Source organism: Anabrus simplex, chromosome 4, assembly GCF_040414725.1.
Source record: "Anabrus simplex isolate iqAnaSimp1 chromosome 4, ASM4041472v1, whole genome shotgun sequence".
Lineage (NCBI taxonomy): Eukaryota > Metazoa > Arthropoda > Insecta > Orthoptera > Tettigoniidae > Anabrus > Anabrus simplex.
Window position 1 is genome coordinate 2,493,558 of NC_090268.1, and position 17,177 is coordinate 2,510,734.

At 42.3% G+C, this 17,177-nt stretch overlaps 1 protein-coding gene across 1 annotated transcript in view; it reads right to left on the reverse strand.

Annotated features, from left to right (window-relative positions):
- Positions 1-17,177, reverse strand: part of Sytalpha (Synaptotagmin alpha) — a 652,840-nt gene that overhangs the window by 335,214 nt on the left and 300,449 nt on the right. The window contains exon 3 of the mRNA XM_067146141.2: positions 9,833-9,954. Within this exon, the coding sequence (XP_067002242.2) occupies positions 9,833-9,954 (122 nt within the window). The remainder of the gene's footprint in view (positions 1-9,832; positions 9,955-17,177) is intronic.

A 17,177-nucleotide genomic window follows, 5' to 3' on the forward strand; every position in this document is an offset into this window, starting at 1 on the left:
ATATATTTTTTTTGAATTCCACTCTTAAGGCATTCTGCTCCTTCTATTATATTTTATTTTATATGTAAGCATTTCTTGTAAACCTCCCCGATTGTTAAACTGCCATCCTGTCCTTGCCACGGCCATTACCACGCTCCCGTCTCCTGCTCCAACACACACTGTGGCTTCATAATATTAAATGCCATGGATATCTACACGCCGCTGGCCCCTCAACCTCTCCATAATGCCTGTGCCCTCAAAGAAGATGATGGTCCAACACAATTCTGCCTAGGCGGCAGTGCCCCCGCAGCCGCGCGGCGCTGTGCCGCGGCTGGGTTCGAGGACGGGCCCCCTCGGCCCCAGCGAGGACGACATGTGCACGGCGAGCCGGAGCTCTCCTCCCGGCCTAGGCTGATGTGCGGCGCACGACCTGCTACTTGCCCGCAGCCTGTATATGTTCACCGCGGGCGCGGCGTGCTTCAACACCTCTGCTCCCCTCATAGTGCGGGCGAGCGGTATCTCAGGGTACTTGAGGGGTCCGAGCGGTTCCCTTTGGACGCAAGCTGCAACGGCCGGTCTGGCCATCCAACTTAGCCTACATCAACTACATGGACAGTCACTATAAGAGACGACTACACTTGGGAATTCAACAACAAATTTGGTGGACATTGCAAAATTTTTCTTCACCTTTTAAAAGATTATCTTCAGAAATTCGCCTTCTACAAACATAAATACTTTACGTTACCAATTACAACAAAATTTTGGAACTGAATTAAGAAATTTCTCAAATACTTCTGCAATTTATTTTAATATCAACATCAAAACTTGGACCTTATTTTCAAACAAATGTTTATGTTCTTCTGTGTTACCCCTTGGAGGAACTTTTGGGGGGGGGGAGGTCTGTACCGGGTGGTACACCTCCACGCCGCTAATTTAAATGCGCGCCAGTTAAAACTCCTCTGCTGGAGGAAGTCTGAACTTTATTGACGGTATTAATTTTCTACCTTCTTGGAAGATGTCACTACCTGTAAATTTTGGAGTTTTAGAACTGTGTCACTTTTGATGTGCTTTTGTTTCGCTTGAAGTAAGAAGTGTGAACTTTCTCTTCTAGAGGACACTACTGAAGATCTACAATAGTGCAACCTAGTGCGGAGTCAAAGAACTATTTTTTTTGGAGAAAATTTAATTTCAAGAGTTTGTTCTTTGTTAAATTTCTTTCTGTCATTGTTTAAGTTGGCAATATTTACCCCTTTCTTCCCCTTGTTATGAATGTATCCAATCCCGAATTTCTTCTATTAATTTCTGACCAATCTGGTGTATCTTCCCCCAACTTGAATATGTTGCTGTGTCCTACCCAATAAAGTGTTTGTGGGAGGGTGTTTTCATTCCCCTAACGCCTAGAACCTTCCGCGAGAGGATATAAACTGCTGATTTTCGGGTCTCCGGGCCACTTCTGTTCCATCTTTCAGTGTATTAAGTACACAGCAGGGGGCGGGAAGCGCCTCTTTCTTCTCCAGCCGTTCAACACCAGGTAATGGCCGATTAATAAATTCTTTCTTTGCTAGCTCAGCAGTTTAACTTTCGGGGCGGGTTCTAGGCCTTCCACCATGTAACTTTCCTTTAAAATGTAAAAACTACTGGTATCTATTCTATCTTTCAAACGACATATCGGGATAGAGAGTGCTTAACCCTCTCGAGCTCCCAATCACATCGTCTTGAGGTGAACTTATTTTTCTCAACCAATTCTTCCGTAATGTAATGTAAATTTTTATTAAGTCACCTCTGTAGTATGGGATTAGCCCTTGTATTAATGGCCTAGTGCCAAGTAGGTCTTAAGCAAAGTGTATTAGGAGTGCGAATTCGCCTCCTCTCAAATTGTATTTTAGAGGTCATGTATTAACTTTCTTGTCATTTAACAGACCTCAGTAGGTTGGGTACTTTACCCCTGTGTATACGTCCTTGGAGTACAGCTTAAAAGTGGAGTTCGGAGTGGCCTATGATAGGCTTGTATTTTAAGGGGAAGTTGCCCTTTATTGAAAATTGTGTCTCTGCCTCAAGGAGGCTTTTGGGCGTAATTGGAAGCAAATGTTTCTGGCATGTTTGGGGGTTTTCGGCCCCTTTGTTGTATGGTGTTCATTGTAAGGTTGGGCTCATTGCTCAAGAATTATGTTTCTGACTTTTGAAGCCCCAAATGGGGAACCTATGTAAATGTATTTTTCAATCGTGTTTCGGCTACTAAGTACCTGTTCTATTTGTTGTTACCTAATTTTGAAAAGAAAATATAACCTTGTTAAATTTTAAAATTAATTTCACTTTAGTAGCTTGAGACCTATTCACCACCCAGCACCTTCTTTCATGCATAACTACCACCAAAACACGGTAACAGTAATAATGGAATCGTTTCCTCGTGGCGCCACGTGAACAGAGGAGTCCCTCAAGGCTCTGTACTTGGTCGTCTTTTTGAATGACATATCATCGAATTTAAGACACTGCAAATACCATATATACGCTGACGATCTTCAACTCTACACAGACTCTACAGCGCGAGACCTTCAGGAAAATATCGACTTACTAATCTTTGACTTACACGCTGTTAGTGATTGGTCTGCTGCGCACGGCCTGTATCCTTCTTGGACATCAAAGTCAAATGACAAGTATAACTAAACGTCCGTTGCCATGAGTAATCCTTCAGGATGTTCCAATTCCTTTTGTATCACAATGAATAATCTCGCTGTTATCATGGACGAACGCATGACTTGGTCTGCACATGCCTTACATATCTGTCAAAAAGTTTACACAGCTTTACATTCTTTACATAAATTGTACCGGGAGGTACACCTCTACTCCGCTCATTCAAAATCAGCGCCTTAATAAACTCCTCTATCGATCAAATAGTGAAACTGATAACACAAAAATTTGGAACTTTAATCGGAATACGTCACTACTAAAATGCTAAGTAATTTTGTTATTGTGAAGTTTCCTAAATTGATTGAATTTCTCCTTGTTTTGTTCTGGTATACATCAAGAAGTTTTGACATTTTTCCACATCAGACACTACCAAAACCTCTGATCATGCACTCTGGTGCAAGGTGAAAGAACTTATAACTTAAAGAAGTTTCGTATTTGTGCGTTTTCATAACTGAATCTATGTTCATTTATTTTTGGGTTGGCGACACTTCTTTTTCTTTCCGCCAGTTTTGAATCTAGCCAATCAGGAATTTTTGTAATTATTTTTCAACAAATTCCGTATTTCTTGTTCACTTTGTGTCAGCCAATAAAAATTGAGAGGGCGTGTCTGGATTAGTCCTGAATTCTCTCGAACCTTCCCTGAGAGCATATAAGTTGCGGCTTTTCTAGTTTCCTTGTCAATTGATCGCCGTCTTTCTAAGTGTATGTTAAGGCAGGAGGCGCCTCCGTCTTCGGTCAGCGGAACATCTACAAGGTAATGGCCACATAAATTCTCTTTTCTGTAGCTATCTCCGCAGCTTTATACCTTTCTAAAATGTAAATTTTCTTTCGGCTAATGTAAAATTTCATAAAGTCTTTAACTGTAAATCGGGGATCAAGAGTGAGTTACCCTCTCGAGGTCCCCTTCATCTTGGTTTGAGGTGACTACGTTTTCGTAACTGTTTCCTTCCTGTAATGTGTTAATGTGATTTCCATGCGAGCCACCTCAGTAGTTTGGGAATAGCCCCTGTTTCATCGGCCTAGTGCCCTGTAGGATTTTATATTTCATTATCTGGAGCGCTGTTTTCGCCTCCGTTCTGGTTGTGTTCGGGCCGTTTATTTAACCTGTTCTTTTCGCAAAAGCCCTGTAGGTTGGGTACTAGATACCCCTGTATAAAACGATTTCAAATGTTATATTGTGCCTTGATTGGCCAGAGATTGTACGATTTTCATGTAATGTTGCCTTGAGTAGGATGGTGGAAAGTGAGAGTCTGTTAGCTCTTTTCAACGTTTTGTAATATAATAATGACGAGTGCCTCTGGAAGGCTAGATATTGTAATTTAGGGAGCAAGTGCTCTTGAATTAGGGGATTTCTGCCCTTAACTCAATAATACCGCTTTCAATTATAAATTTGTAACCTAGGGGCTTGTAGCCCAGAACTGTCAAGGTCTGAATCTTGCTTTTCCAATTTTTGAAATTGTCATTGTACCTGATGTTTCATTGTTATGTTCATTCAGTGAAAAGTTAAATTTGAAGTTCTAAAAGAAAAAAACTTTTTACAATTTTAATTCAATTCTTGATATTGTAGTTAGACCGCGCCTTCTTTCTGCTCCACGGATAATCTCCGCTATAAACATATTTCAAATAAAGAAGCTCTTGTATCGTGATCGCGCTCAAAACACATCAGTGAGATATGACCATCTTTCCTAAAACTAGAGTGGTCGGCGTAACCATCACACTTTGTCTCTCCTCTATCGAGTTCTTACTACATCTTAACTTTCTTCGCGTTTCCATTACTTCTCAAATGTTCATGACAGACGTACAAGGGCTCAAACATCCAACCTGGTCATCATCCCTCACCATCGAACTGCCGCAGCTCATTCTCAGTGTTTGCCGCACGAGAATGGAATCGTTTACCGGACGACGTCAAAGGAATACCAAGGACAGTGTCATTTAAAAGAGCGTTAAGAGGTACAGTAGGATGCGAGTGACCTGTGCATTTCTGGCCTTTCAGTGATCGTGCTACTACAGTATCATTACATTGTTGTTATCATCATTACTATTATTATTGTTAATATCATTACTATTATTATTATTGCTGTTGTATGTATGTCTCACTGTGGTGGAATTTTATGTCAGTTACATTTTGATTGTGTTTACATTTTGTTTTTTCTAGTATCAATTACGTTAGTATTACTTATGACTGTAATGTATACTAATTGGTTTGGTGTAAGGTAAGGCCCAATGGCCGTAACTACAACAATAAAGACATCTATCTATCTCTTGCCGTAGTTGACACTTACAGATTCTTGGGCTCCTTATCGATAGCAAATTGTTCGTGGAAGCCACGCGTGCAGGACTTAAACGCGAAATGCGTTAGGAAGCTTGGAGGTTCTAAGCGGCTTTATATCGTAGGTAGACCGCACGGTGCTCTTACTTTTTTATAGGGCACATATTTTATCTAGTTTAGACTACGGCAGTGCAGCAGGTGCATCATCAAGGCAAAGCATTCTAGCCAAACTGAATAGCATTCACCACAGCCGAGATAGGTTGGCAACAGCAGCCCGATTGCTAGCCTGCTCGCTGAATCTGGTGTACCGCCGTTACGCCTGAGACACCAGCAAATGCTTCTCTCCTATGCTGCAAATTTGCTACAGATGCCACTTCACCCAAGCTATCCCTGCGTATTCCACAATGGAAACCGTCGACTGTACGCTGCTTAACCCCGAGCGCCGCAGCCGGTTGGAACTCGCTTGTTATGCACCTTCGGTTCCTTGTCTTGTCAGCCGACCAAGTAAGTAGGGTGCCTCTTTGGATAATACGACGACCTGAAATCATTGTAGACTTGCACACCGGCCCGAGGAGAACATGGACTCTTCCATTTATCGGAGACTTTTCCTGTCCGTTGTTGGCCGGTATCCCGATTCGATCGTTGTTTTCGCGGATGGTTCGAAGGTAGAAGCTAGAGTAGGTTGTGCGTTCATTGTTGACAATAACCGGTTTCTTTTTCCTCTACCGAAAGTCTGTAGTGTGTACGCAGCAGAGCTCTATCGTATCTGGGAGGCTCTGCGGTACGCACTGTCCGATGAGCGCCAGCAGTTTCTGCTGTGTACCGAATCCTTGAGCGCGCTACACTCTATAGATACTTGTTTCTCTCGGAACCCTCTGGTGGAGCGGATCCGGTACCTGCTGGCTGGGTATTCGGATGCCGGCACCTGAATTACTTTTATCTGGCTCCCAAGCCACATGGGTGTAGAGGGAAACGAGTTAGCAGATAAGGCTGTTACATTGCCCCCGTTGCTTTACAGTGACGATCGCTCTCAACAGAGACACTTGGTTATGTTCCATTGGGAGATGGAGAGGCAGGCCACCCCTCTCCCAGATATGCTGAGACCGATAAAAGGAACTACGAAAGTATGGAAGACTTCGCTTCGGGCTTCTCGGAGAGAAGCAGTGGTATTATGCCATCTTCGGATCGGCCACTGTATAGTAACGCACACCTACTTTCTGAAGGGAGAACCCCCTCCGGTGTGTACTTGCGCGATCATCTTTCCGTGGTGGACATCGTTACCGAGTGCGTGGACCTGCCCGATCTGGGCCGTAGTCTAAAACTCCTGAGTGCCATTTCCTTCAACCTACGAGATAACGACCGGTCAGCAGACCTCGTCATCCGTTTTATGAGGGATAGTGGTTTGTTTTATCGTATATAAATGTAGTGTTCCACATTAGTCTTTATATTGTCGTTCACTACATTTGACTCTGTTTTAGTTTGTGTTTGCATATTTTAATGTGTGTTTAAAATATTAATTCGCATGATATATTATTGCATTTTAAGGCAATTTCTTATTCTACTATAATCTATCATCTGTTATTTTACCGAAAATAAGGTATAGCGAATTAGATCCACTTGTTGTTCATCATTAGTTAGTGGATACATTATAAAGTTTTAATTATCATATCATGTGTCCATCTCGTACCATTAGACCCCTGTGGGTGGGGGACGCAGTTGCAGAATACACACACAGTATCCCCTGCATGTCGTAAGAGGCGACTAAAAGGGCCCCCAGAAGCTCTCAACTTGGGAGCGTGGGTTGGCGACGACGGAGCCCTTAGCTGAGTCCCGGCATTGCTTCCACTTGCTTGTGCCAGGCTCCTTACTTTCATGTATCCTGTCCGACCTCCCTTGGTCTACTCTTGTTCTTTTCCGACCCCGACGGTATTAGACCATTCGAGGCCTAGGGAGTCTTTCAATTTCACGCCCTTCGTGGCACTTGCCTTTCTTCGTCCGTTACTTCATTTTTCGAAGTGACGGATTCCTTCTTGTTTCTTCTCTTTTCTCTCGGTGTACCTCCTGTGGGTGTGGGACGCAGGCGAATACACCCACAGTAATCGCTGCCTGTCGTAAGAGGTGACTAAAAGGGGCGACCAACTGAAGGTTGTATTAGAATCATGAAATTAGTTTTAAATAGTACCATCACGCGGATAACACAATGGGTCGCCTTTACTTGCGAGTAGTACCACTATGTTAGGTACACAACAGGTTTGTGATTAGTAGCAGCAGAGGGAGGTACACTACGGGTCTGGGCGTTGCCTGTGACTATTGTACATATGTGAAGAACACCACGGGATAGTACGAGTCCCTGTGATTAGTAGGCACTATGTGAGGAAATACCATTTGTTTGTGTTGCCTAGGAGTGGCGCCATAATGTGGGAGACATAGGCCTGCGTTACCTGTATGAGTAGTACCACAGTATGACAAATACACTTTAGAAAATGGAAATTGCAACACCATGAAGGCATTGGTCGTTTGTGTTGATTTTCAAGATATGGAACGATGCCATGTAGGTATGTAAACGATCAAAGTTTCAGACCCATTGGATTGTTGCTGCAGGTCTCCCCATGTGATTGCTCGCGGGGGAATCAACTCCAGTATACGGACTCTGGTGTAGCGTAGTTGACTTGCAGTCTGTGCAGTGAATTGTTCCCCGTCAATCATGTCTCGACGACAGAGAAGAGCACGCTATCAACAACTGTCGCCGTTTTTGAGGGCTCGGATTCATTGGGCTGTGTGAGGCTGGACTGTCGCTGCACGTGTCGGCCGACAGGCATCTACGGTACAATGTGTATGGCAGCAGTGGTCAAATGAAGGTACCCACACCAGTAGACCTGGCACAGGCCCAGTGCGACGGACAACTGTGAGAGAGGATCGCCGCATCATTCGGATGGCCCGGATGGAACCCCATGCAACAGCAGCACAAATTCGAGCAGCTGTGGCACCCCACGTTACACAACAAACAGTTGGTAATTGCCTGCGTGAAGCTGGCTTACGAGCCCGTGTCCCTGCAGAAGGTGTTCCATTGACCCCACAACAGCGACGTGTAAGGCTGGCCTGGTGTCGAGAAAGATCGACGTGGGTCGACGAATGGCATAGGGTCGTCTTTAGTGATGAATCGCGCTTCTGTCTTGCCCGCAGTGATCGCCGGAATCGTGTGCGCCGACGTACCGGGGAGAGGGTCCGTCCAGATCTTATTGTCGAGAGGCACACAGGGCCAACACCAAGCATTATGGTCTGGGGAGCTATTGGCTTTAATGTGAAATCACAATTAGTGCTTGTTGAGGGCACTATGACTGCTCGATAGTACGTTGATAGGGTACTCAATCCAGTGGTTGTCCCTATGATGGCGAACATTGCTAATGGGATGTTTCAGCAGGACAATGGCCGGGTTCACACTGCACGTATCACCAGAGAAGCTCTCCACGACATCTCAACCTTAGAATGGCCCGCCAGATCCCCCAGTCCTATTGAGCATGTGTGGGACATGAGGGGTGCACAACTGGCCAACCGTCCTCAGCCACCCACAACTCTGGAACAACTGACCCGTGCAGTGCAGCATGCATGGGCCACAATTCCCCAGCAAGCTATCCAGGGCCTTATTGTCTCCATGCCTCGACGAATTCATCAATGTATTGTAGCTCGTGGTGGGCACATGCTGTATTGATTGTTGTCTAAACTTGCGGTCAGAGGGACCTGAAAGTGTAATCATCAAATCACAACCAAACACTCGTCCTGTATGTGCAATTGCAGCATTGTAGCACCACTCCTTCTGAGTGTTGCAATTTCCATTTTCTTCAGTGTACCATGGTTCTACTTTACTGGCGATAAGTATCAGTATGGGGGGCCGTAGACAACAAGCATCATCGATTCAGGATTGTGTTCGCTTGGTCAGTAATGCTATTGTTTTAAGATAGTTCCTGGCATTGCGGTGGGATCCACTGATTGTTTTAAATTCATATTCATCCATTCATTCTTCATCGTCGCGTTTTGAATTGTGGTCAGTCGATGATTTTGAACTTTTAAATTGTCATTACATTTCACATAATTTCGTACCATTAGGGGCTGATTAACTTGGATTTTACGCCCTTTAGACAACGAGCATCATCATCGAATTCAGTGATTATTTTAAGTTTATAACCATTGTTCATTTTCTCTTATTTTGAATTCTAGTCAGTGGATTAATATTTTGGAATTATTTTTAATTTTCAATATTGTGAGCATGATGCGCTACTTATTTTAAATTCATATTCATCCATTCATTCTTCATCGTCACGTTTTGAATTTTGTCCGGTGGATGACTTTTGGACTTTCAACTTGTCATTATATTTCGTTGCGCCTCATACGTTTGGTGGACGATTACCTAGCTGTTAGACACCTTTAAACAACAAGCATCATCATCTGTGTCATGAAGGACCACTGAAGTACCAATATCGACCAAAAATGCAACTATCTCGGTACCTACAGCACATTCTGTCACTAAGCCTATCTGGATATTTTTCGTTTGTGATAAAATTCTGTAAAGAATTTGTGATATTGGCGTGCTATAACCGAGAATGTCTTCTACCACACTTGTTCCTGGGTGATTTGTTGAGAAAATTGAACTAGAAACAACTATTTATGTTTATTTACTTCCGGAATATTTCGATTATGCGTGATTTATGAACGCGTGCCATTTTGCTCTTGTACGTAATGGTGGGGTAGCTGAAAGTACTACGGTGATGACCTCGACCATCCCACTGAGCACACAAATTCATAATGATGATTCTTTACCTGTTACATACGTCCAGAGTTTGACACTCTACTATGTCAATTATTGAGAGTTAAGGCGGAATATGAAGATAGCAAGCGAACCTCCTGAGGTATCCACACTGGCCTGGCGCTGGAGGTTGGGTGGTACCCAGAACTTGTCGTCACTGGGCGAGTGGCTACTTCCAGGCTGTGACTCGTCCGCAACACTCACCAACGGCTCCTGGCTGCACAAACACAAGAGAAATGCAAGTTAGTTCAGGCCACTTAGTGTGACCAATATACAAGGGTTAGTAAGAAAAAAGTTTTCTGTTTTAATATTTAGAAACAAAGGGATGGAGTTCGCTGTGGTAGTAGTCCTATCGCCAGCTAGCGCACATGAGTACAACTGGATTTAACTAAATGCTTACAAAATAGCGAAGATACTGAATGAGCGCCCGTTTTCTGGTGACGAAAAATATAAAGTTTGTTACCATTCTGAAAGAAGACGATGAGCTGCTACGATAAAGAAGAGTTTTTAGTGACGAACGAGCTGGACGTTGGGCAATGGAAAGCTGCCATGAGTGGTGCCGGAAATGAGCCATGTTCTGTAACTTGACCTACCTACCTCTAGTAATATCAACACAGGTGTCACACCGGCCGGCACAGGAACAGCACCTTGCCTGCTAGAAGAATTGTAAAATACGAAAAACCAGGTTGAGGGCTGCCGACAGTGGGATTCGAACTACTATCTCCACGATGCAAGCTCACAGCCGCGCGCTCCCGACCACACGGACAATTCGCTCGGTGAACTGAAACTTGGCATGAATATATATCTCAGATGTATAGTTCAGACAACAATTCATTCTTATTTTACAATAATTAACTATTACAAAATAGCAGTCATAATATTTTTGTATTTATTCAACTTGTGCATGCTTCACCCGTTGGAAAACAAAATAATGTGGTATTAGTAGTATAATTGGACAATTCTGCGGCCTCCTCCCGCGGGAAAATTGAATTCTGGCGGGAAATTTGAATTTTGGCGGGAAATTTGAATTTTGGCGCGAGATTTGAATTTGTAAACAAAGCCACGTGCTTTTTGACAGCTGTCATCAACAACAACGCATCGCTAACCTCACTGCTGCCATCTTGACGGGCCTAAACCTCAGTAGTACCAACTTAACCTAACTAGCGCGAGGTAAACAAAGCCACGTGTTGTTTGACAGCCACGTGCTTTTTGACAGACAACAACGCATCGCTAACCTCAGTACTGCCATCTTGACGGGCCTAAACCTCAGTAGTGCCAACTTAACCTAACTAGCGTGTGGTAAACAAAGCCACGTGCTTTTTGACAGCCACGTGCTTTTTTGACAGCTATCATCCGCCATCTTTAAACCACAGAGCACTGTGCTGCCCTCTTTATCGCAGTAGCAGCAAATTCGTCACCTGTCATCCGCAGTGCTGCCATCTTGACGGGCCTAAACCTTAGTGCTACCAACTTAACCTCACTAGCTCGAGATAAACAAATCCACGTGCTTTTCTGACAGCTGCCATCCGCCATCTTTAATCTATAGAGCACAGTGCTGCCCTCTTTAGCTACTTACCTTTGAAATGTGGTGGCGGATAATTTGAAAAATGCTTTTTGACAGCAGCCATCTTGAATCGCAAACCTCAGTGCTGCCCTCTTTAGCTAGATACCTGTGGTGGCAGACAATTCCACGTGACAGCAGCCATCTTTGAGCACAGTGCTGCCCCTCTTTGTGGCGGCGGGAAATTCCACGTGCTCTTGTTTGGAAACAAATTCACGTGCTATTTTCTGACAGCTGTCATCCGCCATCTTGCATCACAAACTTCAGTGCTACACTCTTTAGCTAGATACCTTTGAAATGTGGTGGCGGCAAATTCTACATGCTCTTGTTTGGAAACAAACCCATGTGCTTTTCTGACAGCTATCATCCGCCATCATTAATCCATAGAGAACCGTGCTGCCCTCTTTAGCTACTTACCTTTGAAATGTGGTGACGGCAAATTCCACGTGCTCTTGTTTGGAAACAAACCCGTGTGCTTTTTTGACAGCTATCATCCGCCATCTTTAATCCAGAGAGAACAGTGCTGCACTCTTTAGTTGAAATGTGGTGGCGGCAAATTCCACGTGCTCTTGTTTGGAAACAAACCTATGCGCTTTTTGACAGCTATCATCCGCCATCCTTAATCCAGAGAGCACCGTGCTGCCCTCTTTAGCTACTTACCTTTGAAATGTGGTGGCGGCAAATTCTACGTGCTCTTGTTTGGAAACAAATTCTACTCGCTCTTCAGCTGTCATCCACCATCTTTAATCAAGAGAGCACCGTGCTGCCCTCTTTGTGGTGGCGGATAATTCGAAAAATTCTTTTCGACAAGCAGCCATCTTTAATCCAGAGAGAACAGTGCTGCCCTCTTTAGCTACTTACCTTTGAGGCGGTTAATTTGAAAAATTCTTTTCGACAAGCAGCCATCTTTAATCCAGAGAGAACAGTGCTGCCCTCTTTAGCTACTTACCTTTGAGGCGGTTAATTTGAAAAATTCTATTTAACAAGCTGCCATCTTTAATGAAAAGAGCATCGTGGTGCTATCTTGCGGGTAAATTTTACGTCACAGCTGTCATCCACCATCTTGCATTGCTAACCTTAGTGCTGCCCTCTTTAGCTACTTACCTTTGAAAAAAAATCTATTTGACAAGCTGTCACCCGCCATCTTGCATCGCAAACCTCAGTGCTGCACTCTATGTGGTGGCGGATAATTTGAAAAAATCTTTTTGACAAGCAGCCATCTTTAATCAACAGAGCACCGTGCTGCCATCTTTAGCTACCGCCATCTTACATCGCTTACCTCGCTGCTGCACTCGTTAGTTGAAATGTGCTGGCGGTAAATTCGAACAAGTTTAATCACGCATCGGGAAAGCTGGAGTAAGCACGTGCTGCAGTGATGACGTCATCATGCATGTTTAGACTTGTCCGTTTTCTTAAGAGTAAGTCGGTGTAAGGAATGCAATAAGTATGCATCATAAAAACAAGAGTTTGCATGTGCTGCAGTGATGACGTTATTGTAGGTGCGCATGTTTAAACCCGTTCGTTGACTAAAAGCTTTAGTCTTCGAGAAACAGTGATAGAGAGTGGAGTGCAAACATGACGAAAACATTAATAGTTGATGTGCAAGGCTTTAAAGTAAACGGAAACAAATTTGTGTTTTAAGAGGTGGCTGTGTTAGATTGCAGTGTGTTGTGGGCACCAAAACTTGTTGGTTTAGTATTTAGTCCACCGTTCCCTTACTGTTTGCAAACAGATGAAGATAAAAAGCAGACTCAGTGGATTGAAAACAATTTAGGTTTGAAGTGGGAAGAAAAAGGAATACCTTATCGTTTTCTACCTTTAATGATGAATGCACATTTGTCAAGAGCAGATCTTGTTCTTTTAAAGGGTTGTGAAAAGAAAGAATGGTTGCGTGATTTTCTACCATCATCGTGTGAAGTTATCGACATGCATGAATTGGGGTGCCCATCATTTAAAACTCTTCCGAAAGAGCATAGTAGAGAAACAAGTAAACAGTCTTTACAACATGTATGCATGCTCTTTGATTGGTTGTGTCGCAGTGCATGCCGGGAAGTGAACAAAATATGTAAACTGCAGTGTCGAAATAACCTTAGTGTAAAAGAAACATTTCTAGAGTAAAGACATCATGTCATTTCTAACAGATACTAAGTGTAACGCAGTTGAAAAGGCGATCGTAAAGTTTTATGCATGCAAAAAGAAATTAAACACTTTTACAGAAGAAGAGTTAAATGCATTACCAAAGGCATTTCTGGTTAATGTAGCTGCGAATGCTGTAAAGAAAATTTGGGATAAGGTGCCTCGTGAGTGGACTCAAGATCCTGTTTTGTCAGAGCTTCAAACGTGTAGTTTACATCATGAACACGTGAGTTTAGGTAGAAGACTTTCTGTGAGACAGTGCCGTACAGGTCAACTAATTAAACTGTATCACGGACCTAAAACTAACGAGTTGTCTTCGCTTATAAACACTTATCACGGCTGTGGAGAGAGTAAACAAGGAAAAGGTGAAGAAACGTGCTGGGAGAAAGATGAGGAAGCATGTTGGGCGTGGACTCATCAATAGAGTGATTGATCTTCTTTTCTTCGTGCCTCATCTCCCCTGCGGCCCTAGAACACGTTCGCCTGACACATGCTGCCTGCATAGAGTATGTCGTGTAGCTGTTAAAATCTGCTTCGTAAGGTTATGCTGTGTGTGTATGTGTTATTACCTAGTGCTTTAGCTGCTCAGAAGAATATAGCAGCACTTGTCGTTGTTGGTGTAATAAAACGAAAACTGAGTGTCAAAGACCGTAAAATAAACAAAGGATAAAAATGTATATTTAGTCTAAAATAAATATGAATTGTCAGAACATATTACAGGTGTTGTTTAATCCTACAGCATGTCCTAGTGACTTAGAAGAAAGGAAACGTAGAGGATTAAAAGAAAACACACATAAGATTTAAAGTACATCCTCTTTATTAATCCATGAATTAAAGCTGTTATTAGAACCAAGCCATTTAACATACAGTTTATTGCCACGACGTCGAATAACACGTTCAACTAAATAGTGATCAGGATATTTTGTTTTCTGCAGTTCTTCGATGTAGAATCCTCCTTCAATAGGCTGTCCTCTGAGATCGCGAAGTAAATACGCAACTGGATTAGTAAGCTTAACACTTCTGATTTGAAAAATTTCAGTGCTCCAGTTAGGTGTGTATCCTTTTGCAAAGATAGACTTGTGTTTGCTGATGCGAACAAAATCACCTTCTTTAAAGCGATGGCGACGTGGCCCAGCTGTTTTAATTACAAGATGAATAGCATTTATACGAGGTGTATTCTTTGTAACAAGACGTGGCTTTGTTCCGATAGTGCGATGAGGTGTATCGTTGTAGGTAGGTAAAAGTCTAGGTAGCAGATCAATCCAACGATATGAACCTTGCGGTGTAAATTCTCGCCACATCATTGTTTTGAGTGTACGATTAAAGCGTTTTACAACACTTGCCTTGAGATTGCTGAACGTAGAGTAGTGTTGAATGCCAAGTAACTTGAGGTAAGAAGAAAAATCCTTGTTGTAAAACTCTTTACCTTGATCAGTTTGAAGAAGCCTTGGGCAGCGTTTCGATTCTTCAACAATATGTTTAAATGCTTCTTTAACTTGAGCTGCTGTTTTAGAACGCACGGGTTGTGCAAAAGCAAACTTCGAGTACACATCGATAACAGTAAGTAGATACTTATACCCCTTATTACTAGAGGCATATGGAATCATTTCTACTAAGTCTGCTTGCCAGAGATCATCTTTTCCTCGTGTAACAACGCGTCTGCGACAGTAGGTGCGACGTGCTGGTTTATGTAACTCATATGCGATGTTTACCGTTACAGGTGAGATCTTCTCTTGACGAGCCATTACAAAATAATACCGGCATAACGTAGTTCTCTTTCTATTTCTAGAATTTCTGATCCGTGACCAGTGTGACCAGCCTCTTGCGATGCTCTTAAAAGTTGTAATCGTTCAACGAGTAAGTTTGGGTCATTCCAGTATCTTACATCCACATACGGCAACAAAGGCTTATAGATAACATCAAGACTACGTGCAGTCGGAAACAGCTTAGAAATAAACTCACGATACTTGTAACTCTTATTCGCATTTACAGCTTCTGTTCTCTTGTAATTACGTCGTGTTGCATCAGTAGCAAAAAGTATTGCTTTATATTTTTTAAGATCATCTTGTAAAATTATATCCTTGTCAGGTATTCGTGAGAAAAGGAGTTCTAAGAGTCCTTTCGTAGGTTTATAGGTAACACCTTTTACAATGAGTTTGTTGTTATTAATCTTAACAGTTGAATTTCCTATCCGGAAACAGTCATCTTCGTAGCGAATACCGTAGGTAGTGTCAGTTTTTCCTGTAAAAAGTTTTTCTATATAAGGTGCAAAGAGAGATCCATAGGTATCTTGAATAAAAGTTCTAAACTGATTGCGATACTCTGGTGTAATCATAACCTCAGACAAAGATGGTAGATTTTGCGTCGATGTAGTAGGTGTTTCAGCAATAACATCTGTAGTTAAAAACTCAACACGCTTAGATGGTGATGTATCATTAAGTTCTTCTTCCTTATCTTCCTCTTCTTGATCTACATCCTGCTTCTTCTCTTCCTTATCTTGTTCATGCTTTTCTTCTTCATGCTTCTGTTTATGATATGATGTTTGCATAGAAGCAAAACTTGAAGTAGACTGCGGTAATGAAGTAGAATTAAAAATTTCTTTGAGTGGTGTACTTAGTTGTGTTTTTAAAAATAAATCCGTGTCTGCTTGAATACGTTTAAGTTCCTTAAATTTCCGTCGAATATTGTTTCGAGCTTGGATGATATGTTTTGTGATCTCCTTGCTAGATGTTAACATGATGATGGTTTTTAATCAAGTAGTTACTGTAATTCTGTGTTAATGCATATAAAATGATCGAAACCCATGCGATATCGTCCATGCTGTACATCACTTTCTTTATCAATAACTAAAAAGCTGTAACGGTGTAATGACCAACATTTAGTACACATACGTTTAAAGTCATCGAATGTCATATCAGTGTTAACATGATCGTTATACACATGTTGCATGTTGCGCTCATCTTGCCGAAAAAGCACAATAACATTTGCGTTATCGCGTATCAACTGCTTAGGCACACGAGAATAGGTTTGGTACAAATAGATGCAATCAACATATTTATGCCGACCCATACTAAAGAATGCACGAATAACGTTTTGCTGTTCTGTTGCGACATCATCAAAGATCATAAGAGAATTAGGAAGCATATCGTCTGGTGATGGTACTTGCTCATGCGAATTAAATTTAAAATATCTTATTCCATCTTTAACTAGTTCGTGCATTACAGTTTGTAGAATAGTATATAGCGGCTGATAGAGTGACTTTGCGAAAACATAAATATTCTCGAAGCGTACACCATTTACAGAAGTAATAAGTGTGAGCAAAAGATTTGTTTTCCCGCATCCCGACGGGCCTGATATAATACATCGAACAGTAAAAGGAAACAACGTTCCATGACGTTTTCTTGTAGTTGTACTAGAACTAGGTAAGAGATGTGGTACAATGTCGGTAACAGGTAGCGTGTCTTGCTGCTTTATTATCTTCATGATAACTGAATCATAAAGTACGTAATAGTAATATATATATATTAAACGAAACAAGAGGTAACGGTTAGTTTATGATTTGCTCTTGACTAGTAAAGTCGTGTCCAGCATGGTGAAACAACGATATCCAAACGACATGAAGAAGAAGAAGAAAGTAGAAACTGTTGGATGGAAAGATGTTATGAAGGCTGCGCATAAAGCTATTCGAGGAGAATACAATCCTCGTGTAGCTATTACTAAGGCGTTACGCGCAGCAAGAGCGA